This window comes from Arvicola amphibius, chromosome X (assembly GCF_903992535.2).
Source record: "Arvicola amphibius chromosome X, mArvAmp1.2, whole genome shotgun sequence".
Taxonomy (NCBI): Eukaryota; Metazoa; Chordata; class Mammalia; order Rodentia; family Cricetidae; genus Arvicola; species Arvicola amphibius.
In genome coordinates this window covers 133,169,166-133,183,171 of record NC_052065.1, presented here as the reverse complement: position 1 = coordinate 133,183,171, position 14,006 = coordinate 133,169,166, and the positions used below count along the sequence as shown (strand labels likewise).

The window sequence follows — 14,006 nt, the reverse complement described above, 5'->3', positions numbered from 1 at the left end:
TGTTACCTGGCACCATCTGTGGCCCTTGCAAGGACCAGAGGTGAATACAGACAGTAAATTTCCCATCTTGAAGCCAAGTGAAGACACCCAGAAGCCCCTGCATGCCATGCTAACTTCTAGAAGATGATGCAGAAGGCCCAGGGAAATGCACTGAGTGGAAAACCAATTCTGTGCTTCCTCAAGATGCCGGATCCTTACTGACCCAAAACTGCAATTTGAGAAAAGTTGGCAAAGTTCTAGACTCTTATGGCAGGGTTTGAGGGAACGCACATGTTACTGTGACTTGTGTTGGGTGGGACATGACATTCTCATCCCAGATAGAATGACCTATCTAGCCTGGACTGTATTTGCCTCAAGATAAAAAGGCCCTAAAGGCCTTGTCCTCCAGAAGCTAATTGTTCCTCATCAGCCAATAATTCCATATCCCAGGCTGGCCTCCTTACAGCAGCACAGCTTTGTGTCTCGAAACGGACATGAAGGCAAGACCATCATGGTAGTCCTCAGCTACTTAACCACCTGGGAAATCCCTGTGGAACCATTTCCTTGGAACAACACAGCCAGAAGAACAATCAGTGTATCTAAGTCAGGTGTGGTGCTATACAGTGTTAACCTTAGCATAAGCAGGAGTGTCATAAAGTAGAGGTTAGCCTGGTTAATAGAGAGTTTCAAGGCCAGAAATAGTGAGACCCTGTCTTAGAAAACACACAAAAGCAAAACAACAACTAATATGTCAGAGACAGAGATAGAGAGGAGAGGAGAAGAAAGGAGAGGCGACAAAGACAGAGGAAGGCAGAGAGAGACATGCACATATACACACAGAGACAGAGAGGGGGGAGAGAGAGTCAGACAAAAGACAGAGACACAGAGAAAAGAGGGAATCAGGAATAGGCAGATCCTGGCTATGGTGACTACGTGTAGCAAAACCTTTTGAGAGATTGAGGAATCTATGTTGTTTTTAAATGAGCGCTCTATCAGCAGACAGGATCTATACAGATTCTTAAGACACTGGGCTTTTTCTAGGCCTTTATAACCAAGACTTGGTGTTAACAATGACAGGCCTCAGTGGTCAGTGTGTTTTCTTAATCATGGTCCTTGGCTTCTAAAAACAATTCTAGCATGTAAGCAGGGCTCTGCTTAGGATATCACTTTTGCTCACGGGTAAAAAGAGCCTCAGAGAGGCCAAGAAACTTAAAGTCATATAGTTAGTGAATGTCCAAGGAGATGGTGGCATTCAAGACTCTGGGCTATAGGCCAGTACCAGAATGTTAAGAACCTAGTCATTCATGGTGGTGAATGTTTGAACACCTCAGCAGTAAGCCGGCCTTCCTCAGCTCAGAACTTATTCTGGGCACTGAGGGAATTACAAATCATTTCAGCTTTGTACATCAAGAGGCTAGCTAAATCCTGCTTCTTGGTGTTGGTTATGTGTTTTCATTTCCCTATAGGGACTGTTATACTTTCTAAATCACACTTTAAAAGGGCAGAGCAGATAGTGATGGCCTCAGAGAATAAGTTCCTTCTTCAGGTTGCACACAAGGGAGTTTGGCTCATAAGGATTTGCTGAACCTCCTGGGTTCAACCACTTGATTACAAAGCCCATTATGTGGCCTCAGGGGTCATGGGGCTTTGCTGTGCATCTGTGCAAACTGCCAGATAAGATACTCTTTGCACATTAAAGTGTTGCCTAAAAATGGATGGGTCTTGTGACAAAGACTCTGGATATTAATTCCAGTTTGCAGAATTCAGCAATGTGAAGTGCTAAGGGTCTGGAGAGAGGCCCTGACCCTTAGTGTTTTCCTTCCTACAAATGGGAGCATGAGGCTACCATACAAATTCCTTTAAGGGTTCTGTAAACTTGGACATGTAAAGTTAGCATAGTGCCTGGCATGGGGTAGATACCAATAAATATTATCTCTCTTTCCAAGCCCGAAAATTCAACACATTCTTGGTGGTCCTAAAATAGCTGTTAACATGGTTACTCAGCAGCATTTGCCATTCAAGGCAGATCTCCTTTAGTTGTTAGCTGTGCTCCCAAACAGCTGGTGTGCAAGGCGAACTTTTGTAAACCAAATCATAATAAACATGCAACAGAATTCGCCATTGAAAGAAATCCTCATGTGCATCCTTTTATGAAGTGAAAGCCTCCTTCATTTTAAACGTATTTTTTAAAGAGGTGTGCATTTGAGGCTATACGCAGTCTTGTAATGAATTCTAATTCAGTTTTAATACCATAAAACAGTGTTCTGTAGCCCCAAAGGACAGAGTAAACAAGAGTAAGTTATATGAAAATAATTTTAAAACACGTACATGTATTTATTTCAGTATAAGTGGTATGTCTATGATTATATAATGGAAAGCGTCTTCTCTCTTTCTCTCTCTCTCTCTCTCTCTCTCTCGTGTGTGGTATCAGAGGGAAGGGAGAGAAAGGGGGCAGAAAGAGAGGTGGTAGGGTGAAAATGATGGCATGAAGATTGTGGAAGGGATAGAATTGATAGAGGTGGTGACAGTGATCGTGATGTCATCAATGTTGAATGTGGTAAAAGAGGAGTAGCAAAGGTGACAGATAACTACCCAGTGGTTACTGTGGCAATGATTACAGCAGTACTGATGCTGTTAATGGGAGCAGAGGTGGTGGGGATGTTGGTGGTAGAACAGATAAGGAAGTAGCAGAGGTGATGGTGGCTGTGGTGGGAATGAGGCACCAGGGGTAGATGATGGAAATGCCGTTGAGCGTGGTGTTGCATACAGTGATGGTTCCCAGAAAGTGGGTGATATTGTAAAGTATTTCCTTCTTGTAACAGTCTAAGAAGCTTCCACTGATTGGCCCAGGGGAAGGGAGATTTAGAGATAGATAGGTAGGTAGATAGGTAGATAGATAGATAGATAGATAGATAGATAGATTATATAGGTTCTCACTCTATAGCCCTAGGTGACCTGAACTCACTATGTAGCCTAGGCTAGCACTGAACTCATAGTGATTCTCCTGACTCAGTCTCCCTCCTGCGTGGTGACAGGCCTAAGCCATCATGCCTGGCTCCTGAATTCCTTATAAAGAGAAAAAAATCTAAACACTGACTCTTTGGGGGAAAACACAGCAGATTTTTATTTGTCAGTATATTGCCAATAATGTAATTTGCTGTCAGTTGTAAGTACAGGTAAGGGCAGGCAGCATAAATCCTTTAGACGCTATATGGTCATTTAAAAGAGTATGCAGAGTAGGGAGCTGCTGTATATTTTGCTGTGTAATGTCATGTATTCAAAAAGTAAGGGTGGGTGCTGGTGTTTGGGAAATTACTTCCTGCAGCTATTTTATATAGGCCAAATTAATTGTTCTTAATTTTAAAGGTATAACTTAAGGGAGGAGGGGAGGTGGGAACATGTTTAGTTTGCCTGAGAGTCATATGGGCAGGCCTAATGCTAGCGAGCATCAGCACCTGAAGCTAATTACAGACGAAGGGGCAGCTAGAGAGAGCTCTATCCACCAAAGAGATAAGGCTTCCAACAGTCCCAGGCAGGGCTGATTGGGGGTTCAGTACAGACACTCCCACAAGAATGAGTACAAGTTGGACAGACAAGAACCAGAGTCAGGGAGCTGGAGCTCTAGGGGTGGGTCACACATTAGCAGTTAGAACAAGATCAGAAGTCTTCGGAAGACTCAAATACCATAGTTTGGCAGAGTGCTGGGGTGGGTTAGCGCCTCATTTAAGTGAAGGTCAAGTGTAGGAAGCAGGCTACAGTAGTGGGGCACAGTACTCCAGGCAGGAGGGCAACAGTCTGGCAGGCCCCGGAGGAAATGCTTTTGGCCTGCTTGGGGACTAGCAGGCGATACTGGGTCTGGCACTCAGTGAGCTGGGAAGTAGCCATGAGCTCTCCTGGGGCCTCACAGGCCATGGGAAGGGGCTTGGGATCTGTTTTGTTCACAGTGGGAAGCCATTATGGGGAAAGGTGAAGCAGAGGAAAGATCAACTCGATGTTTGTGAAAGCTCCCTCTGGCTGCTCATGGGAGGAGAAATAAATGTCATGGGAAGGAAAAGGAACATGGGACCTAGAGCATGGGGCTGGGATCAACTAGGACAAAGGAGGAGAAGGTGAACACATGGCCAAGCAAAAGGCCCTGTGACTGTACCTCCAGTGGGTACTGAAGGTAGCACTTACTTATTTGGGAAAACAATGGGCTCTAGAAAAATGAGCCACATGCCCAGTGCCACGGGTCATCATTTACAGACACTGGCAAAGTCCATATAGCAACTAGCTGAAACTGTTAAGGCCATGCGGTGCTTGTTACTGCATCTGTGTGCACACTGTATACTAAAGGCTAGGTGGGGCTGTGCGCCAATAGGACTATTTACCAAGACAGCCTGTGGGCTACATGTGGTCCCAGAACTCCGTTTACCAAGACCTGACCTGGAGCATGGGTTGAAGTCTTTCCCTTGGGAAATACCATATTTCCAAAGCCCCTTCCTCACACAGCAGGACACCATGTGGTACAGGCCTACTGTCCATGAGGGAGCAGAAAAGCTTTACTATTTCAATCATAATGAAAGCCGAGTGACCATTGCTACACTGTGCAATCTATGCAGCAGTCCCAAATGCTATCCTTCACCAGCACTAACGACACTTATTGCACAACTGCTGGCAAGGACTCTGGCTGCAGTGAAGGAGGGAATAACATTCCCTCCTGGATTCCTTTGGGCCTTGCTCTCTCAGACTTTGTACACAGTTGGGCAATTTGAATTTTTTTTTACAAAGCATCTCTCTTTGGCCTTCAAGGGTCTCTATGATAATATGACTTCACTGTCTACCCCTTTACCTTCTCCCAATGGCTCGGACCAACCTGGAGGCTGCTGCACTGGCTGTAAATTTTTCACTTCTATGACATGTCTCTGAAAGCTAGAATTGTTTTTCCCCCACCTTGTACCCCTAAAATACCTGGCTTCTGTGAAGAACTCAGCTGACACCTGCAGGTTGGAAATGCTCTCTGTGGAAAATGTCATTCTGCAAATTATCTGTCTTCTTCTGTTCCTGATGGAAGGAAGGCCTCAAGACAAGTGCAACAGCTGGCCCAGTGATGTACAAGGTGCTTAGCAGCAGTGCAGGGGCAGAAGACCAAGAGGTCTCAGGCACAAGGCTGGATGGAAGCAAAGAGCCCTGGGAAGACAAGGCATGCAAAAACAGCTCTGCCTAGGGAACTGAGAGGCTATGGAGCCTGTGACACTGGAGGGAAGCAGACAGAGGCAAGCTTGTGCTGAGGGCCATGGGGTTAAAAGATCAGTAAAGAACAAAAGAAGCAGCCGGGCTTGGGCCTCAGGTTTGAGTGTCTGTGGTGGTAAAATCCTGGCCTGTGGTTCATATCTCTATTTCTCAAGTTGAAGTCTTAGGGACGTCCATATGTGAGAAGGACAGACATGGTCAGAATAGGGGGTATAATGCACTAATCTATATTTCCCACAGAAACCAAATTCGGTAGCCCAGACTTGAGAAGTCTAGAACACAGTACCTCAATGGCAGCCTCTGACCCACATCTTTACCTAAAAAGACACACATCAAGTTCTCCCGCTGAGGGTGTAAAGCAAGAGGACTGAGTCTGCCTATATTTTGGGGTGCCATAGGCCCGCATCCCTAAGGTAAGGCCCCAGGGTTTCACATTACCTAGAAGGGAGTGAAATCTGGTTCTCAGTGTTGCCTGGAGTGGTTCACTTCCTGACACCTGTTATCTTGGGCCTATCGTCGTGGAATCTGCAGGGAGGGGCTGGGTAGGAATTCAGACAAGGCCATTGTCTGCTCCCATCAGTTCAGAGGTGGGTAGCATCAAGCTTCCACGTGCCTGTGGAAGCCAGCTGCCAAACAGAGCTCCCTACCCAAAATTTTCCCCTACTAACAGGCTGATTTGCAGGTCACTGAGTTTCTCAGCTGAGCTACCTAGTCGGGACCCAGATGCCAAGCCCAGTGGTGTCCCTCAAGCTCAGAATTGCTCAGTCCTTGCCGGAGAGAGCACTTTGCAGGCAAAGCCTGTGCCTGGCTTCCCTCCCTGGTTGGGTGTCAGTAGCAGGAAAAGGGCCCTGGCTGCAGAAGAGGAGAAGGGGGCAGGGTGGGCAAAGGGAGTGAACAGCTGCGTGCTCCATGGGGAGGATCCCCAAAATAGCAAGGCACATGCGCACTGCAGGCCTTGACCCAGAATGCTCAGAGTTGCACTGTAAATCCAGCTCTCCTCTGTGCAATGGGGCTGCTGATGAGACCACAGCCATCCTTAGGGGTCCTCTGTATTCCAAACTGAGCTCCAAGGACACATTGTTCCTTGCCTTTCTGGTGGAAAAAAATAATTTTGAGCCAATGCCAACTTTTAATTGTTAAAAAGGTGCCAAGAGCCTTTGTGCTGTAGGACAAGTCCACATCTCTGTTTTATGCATTGTAATCTCAGAGACCCTGAAGTAGACAAGGAGTCCTTAGGAAGCTCACTTCAACCATTGTGGCAACTGGGGCCCCAAGGCTCATGTTAAGAACTCAGTACGTGGTTGGGTCTGCTCTGAGAGAACATCTGGGTCTCCACAGTGCAACCAACATACATAGGATTCTCTCTTTTGAGGCCAGACTTGCACCTGTAGCAGGCCTACAGCCTACATGTAGTAGAGAATACTGGCAAAGACACCAACCGTTGAACCTCGAGATTTCAGCGTCACTTCAGTTCTCCACACGCCTTCCCATACAACTCCAAAGCAGCCTGGTTTGCTGCCAGGCTGGAAGTAGACTGTATTGGCCAGAGGGCTAACGGGAATGAGAGAAAGATGCTAGCTACTCTTCACCTGTTATGCCACTGGGGTGAAAGCACCAGGACACCTGGAATTCACTTCTTTCCACTGCTCTATTCTAAGACTCCAGGGCTGAGTGTATATATTGGAGCCTCTAACCTAGGCATAGGAAGCAGAGTTGCTCCTCCTGGTTTCAAACTTCAACAGAGAATAGACTTGCTCTCAGTGAGGGAAGACTACAGCCCTGGGTCCCAGAATCTAGCCTAGAGCTATGCATGTCCAAGGGGTTCTGGGATTGTGGCAGGAGGCCAGACATAGACAGGCCCTTCTAAATCATATCCATGCTCTCAGAATTCAAGATGAAGGGGACTTGTTCCAGGTTATTCCACTAGTCACAGCTTTGAAACTCTAAGATTTCCTTCGTGAGCTTAGTTCTTTGTGTGCAAAGAAAAGAGCTGAGCTCCAAGGTCCATAGGCACAGACCTTGACCTGGATTCCACACCACAGAGGAGGTGAAAAGAGCGCCTCCTTCTGGGTATTCTTAAAGAAATGGGTCAGCTGGAACTGGGGACACTACTATCTGAGTCATCTAAAAACTCCACATACTGTTTATGGGGTGGGGGTATGTGCTCTTTTTCCAGAATGCAGTTCCTTACTTTCAATGAGAGGTGAGGAGACAGACTTGGACGAGTTTGGACCATTCTGTAGGACAGAGCACACTGCCTTTAGGACAGACTCTTCAATGGAGCTGTGGATGTAGCTTCCTACCCTCTCACTTGTTTTTCTCTACAATGTACTGGCTTCCTCAGACCTTAGTATTTTTACATAAAGAAAGTGATAAGAACATCCTCTCTTTCAGGCAAAGACTAGTTGGCAAGCTTATAAGGGATACTGGGCATGCCAACTTATTGTAACCTATAGAATTATTTAGTAACATTGAGGCACTGAACACAGATGATGAACAGAGTGTACATGCCCTTTTCTTCCCCAAATTTAGTGACCTTAACTTCCCCATTTTTTATTATACTTAGGGAGTTTATAGTATTTCTTTTGGCAGTAATGGGGACTGAAAATGGAGTTTGGGGCATGCTGCAAAAGCACTGTACCCACTGGGCTATAGCCCCAGGCCAACTCTTCCACTTTGCTCAGAAAGTGCTGGAGAAATGGAATAGGTGGTGACAGGGGCAGAAATGATACGTGACTCTGTAGGCTCTGGAGCCTCAAGGCCTTTGAGCCTTTTGATCAGCCTACTGGATCTGTAGAAGGAGTCCAGTCTTAACTTCAAAGGAAAGGACGTGATGTTCCACACGCCGACGCCGTCTACTAACCTTGGCTAGATGGCCAAGCATTGCCAAAGGAAACCTCTTTTTTGGGCCACAGTAGTCATTAAGTGATCCTGGTACAAGAGGAACAATGATGCTGAAAAGGAACTTGAATCACTACATTTCTTTACAATGCACTCAGCATTTTGGGTTTAGAAACAAGCTTTCCATCTAAGGAGCAGCAGAGTACAGCACAGGAAAAAGGGCCCTGAAATCTGCCTGCTAATAGGTCTGTGACTTGGCTTATCTGCACCTCAGTTTCCTTGGGGTAATGACTTCTTATGGTAATCAGGAGAGTGCTCCTGAAATGCTAAGCAAAATACCGCCATCTAGTCAATGCTGAACTCAACATGGTTGTTCTCACTCTTTTGTCTGAATTGTGTTTTCTTTCTATAGGGCAGTGGATGAACACCGCAGCTATTTAGCAGGTGGAAGACTAGAATCCCAGGCTCTTGGGCTCTGGCTTTAGGTTAAAAATATTGGTCATTTCAAGTTCCCTTCTTTCTTCAAAGGATCTCTCAATTGTTTACATGAAAATTTCAGAGAAGTTAAAATGCTCTCCTCTAGGGGACATGCCTGTAATCCCAGCACTCAGTAGACTGAGTCAGGAGGGTCATTCCTTTCAGGTCAGTCTGGGCTACAGGATGAACGATTCTGTCTCTATGTAAACAAATCTCTCCTGTCAGACTGATAGAAGTTTATTTTATGATTTTAATGTGATACAGTTTTTTTTTCTGTTAGGTTGGTTTTCAACTCAACAAAAAGAAAGCAGTTAAGGTTACCCCCCAGAGCAGATTTCTGTGTTCAGAAGGCTTTCGGACTGAAGTCAGGTGGCACAAACAATGAGCTCCCAGACTCATGCTGTTTTTTGGGACCAGAGAGCGGTATTAACTCTGGATGTCTTAAGTCTCAGAAAGACAGCAACAATGGAAACCTTTGAAATCCAGCTAAGGCCACACTTGGAAGCCCAAGGCTGGTTACTGCTAAGTACAGCCTTCTTCCATGACAGTTTGAATTCCTACAGAAACTTCTTTGAACAGCAGGTCTTCTTGTTATTGTTGAACACCCAGGATACGCTGCTATTAACCTGTCAATTTTGGAATCTTCCTTTTCTAATAGCCTGCTGTTCAGATCACCAGCATCTGCCCCAAAGCTGGAGGCTAACACTGGACACCTTCCTGAGGCTACAGGGATTGACTGGCCACTAAAACCCAGCTGCTTTCACGGCACACCAAGAGCTGCCTGGATGCTTACAGATGTGAGCGACAGTGCTTACCAGGCACTGGGTAGTGGGCTCTTTCAGCACCATCCATTCTGGTGACCATATGTGTCTTCCAAGACTGATGCAGTTTCATTTGGGAAGAAGGCTCAGCTGATGGAGCTGTCTTCAGAAACTTGGGTAGGTATATTTTTGGACCCTTTCAATTGGGGCATATCACTGGTCTTCTAGGTCAGCTTGGCATTTCAAAAATAGCCAGGCCACTCTGAGCCAAGGACAGAGAATGAGGTGTGCCATGGAGGAAGAAGAGCTGAACTTGATTAAGTGTAAGGTATGACTCTAAAGCAATGAATGTGCATGTTTTGGTAAGGTTTACAAAGGTTTGAGCGGTCATTTGCCGTGAGAACCCAAGCCGGAAAATGGCATTAGCAGTGGTAGCTGCTCTCCAGTGGGAACTGCTCCCAGTACCCACTCCCACGACAGCCATCCCTACACAGATGGAAGCAAAAGTGACACTCACTTACCAGACACACTTTAGTTTTATAAAGTGTCTGAACAGTAAGAGAGGCACAGGGAAACCTCCTTCCTGTACCTATAGCTCACCCACATTTATGCCTGGGTTTTGGCTTAAGTAAGTGGAAAAGAAAGAATTTAAAAATCAAGCCTAAACTGGGGACATGCTAGGTGCTTTCCTTTGTAGACTCAGATGTTGACCAACAAAGAGCAGTCGGGAACATAAAGGGTGGTTAAACGGATGTTAGAGACTTTCTTCTGGGAATGTGTCAACTGTTGACTGGCAGGTCATAAACAGGTCACACTGGCCAACCAATCTATCTGTCTCTGGCCATCCCATGTGACTGCCCATTCCTGTGAAGGTTGTGGTACTCTAGTCACCAGAGTTTTTTAGAAGGTTATTCACTCGACTTAATAGCGTCTCCTCAACACATTGTTGACAATGAAAGGAAAAAAGAGAAGTATGATTCAATCACTCACACCTGTACACAGAACAAATTCCCCAAAATGAACAAAGCAGATTGCCCTGGGAACTGGGGAAGATAAGTCTCCCAGTTCTGTGAAATGACATGACCTCAGAGCTCAGGGCTCCCAGGTCCATGAGCAGGAAGGAAACAGACCCATGGCTCTATAGGAACCATTTCCCCTCTGCTCTATTACTTTCAAAGATTAAGCAAGCCACTCCTCTGTGGGCGAATACCCCGAGATAACAGCCATTGTGTGTGCTGCAGCGCCTGCTAACCTAATCTTGGTAGAGTGGTGATGGTGCAGGCACCGACTGTCAGACTCCAGCAACCAGATGCTCTCATACTTCCTACTGTCAAGCTTTCCCTTAGAACTACCACTGGAATCCCCAATACTAAGCCTCAGACACTTGGGCGATGGCTGAATTCCCAGAGAAGGAAGCACAAATGTGACAAATGACTTTGAGAAAAGATACCAGGGTCGGACAGTTAAATAGGAATCATTTCCTTTGCCCAATTTCTTAGTATTTTTATTATAGAAACCCACAGGGACAGGGGTAGGTCTTTTTGATTCAAGTCCCTTATATGTTCAAGTTAGTCTCCAACACCAAATTTGCACAAAGAATTTCAACAACACATCTCATGTTCAAATGTAAGGTTAGAATCATTGAACACCCCCTCCCCCCATAGCCCATTTTCTGACCGATTCCTGGAGCTTTCTGGGATCCTGACGATTTCCCACCATGTTGAAATGGGGAAGCATGCTCTCGATTATGAGTCGACTTTTCCAGTCATCCATTGTTTGACCTGCAATTTTATTCTTGACTCTCCAAGGTGTTTCCCAAGCGACCTAGACACAGGGCTGAAGGAGACAAAAAGTATACTTTCTTTCAGACATGAAGGTGAGACCATTGACCCCACGAAGCACAGGCTTTCAACTCTGAAGGCAGGCTTGTGTAGTATCTGCCTCATTCATATTTCTGTCTCTTTCCACCACACCACCCTCATAGGCCACCTCCCCCTCCCACCTGTGGAATGAGGGATACTTCTGCGAGCCACTTGCCCAGGATAAAATGGCCATCCATGCCATGAGATAGTTAAGCTGTACTAGAAAACAGAGGAGCAGATGGAGGAGGAGCTTGATGAGACTAAAAGAGCACTGGAGTACAGTTGGGCAAAGGGAGTCCTAGTTCTGGCTTTGATTCTGTGTTGGACTCAGTGAGGGCTCTCTTATTTTCTGAGATAGTTCATTTCGGTGACAGAGTCAAATTGATGGCTTACAGCCTTTGCAACTCTGGCTACATTAGTACCCAGCCAAGTGATCACACCAACAATTCCAATCACAATTGACACCAGGAAAGAAGGAATGGATGTGGAAAGGGGCTCCAGACAGCCTGGTTATCACTTGACAGGGCACCAAATGAGCTACTCCAGCACATCCTGCAGGCTGGATGAACAGACATGCAAACCCAGGAAAAGCTGTTTTCTGTTTTTCACAACCTACATGTGAGATAAATCTATGTTAAGGTATTCAAATACGGGGTTAGCTTTTGTCGCTATAACCTTTCTTGCCTGTATCGTACCAGGCACCACAATCTTGATTTTATAAAAATCAGAATACCACTTCCCCCATTTTCCTACCGAGTGAAGACAACTTCTTTGTCATGCTATATAAAACAAACATCAGAGGATTCTGAAGATAGAGAGACTATAAATTGTCGAGGGACCTTGGAATCTAATAAGTAACACTAATGAGTTCCCTGGGATTTCTTTTGCTTCCATTATTCTACTAGATTTAGAGCCAAAGAAAGCAGCAACCTCAAAAGCCAATGGGCACAAACAAAAGCTCTTCAACAGAGGCTTGCTTTCAGGACCAGGAAAGAACCTTTTGAGATAGAAAACCTTAAACCCAAACCATTCTAATCTAACTAAGCAACAGAAAAGACACTGTAGTGTCACCCCATTCCACCACCCAAGACCAAGGAGGGGAGTCTACTGTACCCCTACTTGGCAGCAATGAAATGCTTCTGTCAACCCTACAGGAACTCTGGGAGGAGATGTCTAGTGTGGAATTGGATACATCACGCTTGCCTAGCAGTAATGAGGGGCCCCAGTCTACTTTACGTCAAAGGAGCTATCTAGGTTACTTGGACTTCTATATTATCTGGTAAAAGAAAGATGCTATCCCTCTTTCCTGCCAGACCAACCAAAACAGAAGATTTAAATAAAAGCCAGTTTTAAAATATTAAAAATATCCTGATTTTAGTAAAAAGACAGCTATTCCAAGACCAAAAGGTCTAAAGCTTAATGAAAAAAATTAATTGATATGTCACCAAGATGATACAAATATTATAATTACCTGACTAGAATTTTAAAATGGCACTTATGTAAATGCTTCTCTTAAGAGATACAACAATGCTTTAAACAAAGAGACAATCTCAGGAAATTGAAATATTAGAACCAGAAACCACAGTGACTTAGATAACCTTGGTGGATGGGACCAAAAGCAGAAGGAAACAGTAAATTTCTGGTACCCTTTTGTAGCCCAACTTCTGCAATGTGAAGCCAAAGACTGGGAAAGAATGACAGAAAAATGGCACACGACCTATAGGAGACACTAATTTCAATGATGGCAAATATTTACTCAGAAGCCATGGAAGTCTCAAGAAAATAATGTAACGATTCTCAAATGTATGGTTGTTGGGGAGAGCTTCAACACAAAATCTTATTGGAAATGTTTCAGCTGTGGAAGGGGAATCTTGACAATCTTAGATGGAGGGAAACCAAGAGAATTTATCAACAACACATGTCTACTATGATAATAATTAAAGGAAGTTCTCCAAACAGAAAACCACTGAAGAAGAAATGATGTATTGGCAAGGAAGAAAGAACAATAGAAAGAGAAAAACAATATAATTAAATAAAATAGATTTTCCTCCATGCTTAAATTTCATAAATTATGTTGATTGTTGATTACCAATTATAACATTGTCTAATATAGTTATAAATATGTATGAAAGAAATATTTAACACAATTATATTATAAACAGAAGTAAAAGGGTAGAGAGAAATGCAGGGTTTTCTACTTCATTAAAGGTAGTAAAATGTTGACACTAGTTGTACATTTATTTTAACACACACAGACAATAGTATTGAGAGCAACTACCACAAAAAGAGTAAAACCATTATACATGAATCAAATATTATTCTAAATATTACTCAAGTAATGCATAGAAAGTAAGTAAAAAGAAAAATTGGGGTAAAAATCTTATGGGGAACTGAAAGAAAACATATAAATGGGTAGAAAAACCCACTAATACCAGCAAGTATATTAAACAATGGCCTAAGAGTTTGGCAAATAAGATAAAAAAGATAACCGAATGATATAGTATTTCAAGATGTTTGCTCAAATATAATAATTTAAGGAGCTTAATGGCATTGGAATTTTGATTTGAGATGATTGCAGTGAACCAGTAGATTGCTCTCGGTCAGATGATCTTTTCAGAATATTAACACTTCGAACCGTGAGCATGGAATGACTTCCCATCTTTCAGTATAAATTTCTTTCTTCAGTGTCATAAAATTCCCATTATAAAGATCTTTAATTTTCTTAGTCAGGCTTGTTTCCAAATACTTTGGGTGGCTATCGTGAATGAGAGTGTTTCCATTCATTTTTCAGTCTGTTTGTCGTTGGTATACAGGAAAGTTGTTGGGCTTTGTGTGCCAATTTTGTATCTTGCCA

The 14,006-nt window shown here is 44.2% G+C and overlaps 1 protein-coding gene across 1 annotated transcript in view; it reads right to left on the bottom strand.

Annotated features, from left to right (window-relative positions):
- Mamld1 (mastermind like domain containing 1) overlaps nucleotides 1–14,006 on the bottom strand; it is a 122,684-nt gene that overhangs the window by 47,222 nt on the left and 61,456 nt on the right. The window contains 1 exon segment of the mRNA XM_038316978.1: nucleotides 10,968–11,126. Within this exon segment, the coding sequence (XP_038172906.1) occupies nucleotides 10,968–11,063 (96 nt within the window). The 5' untranslated portion in view covers nucleotides 11,064–11,126.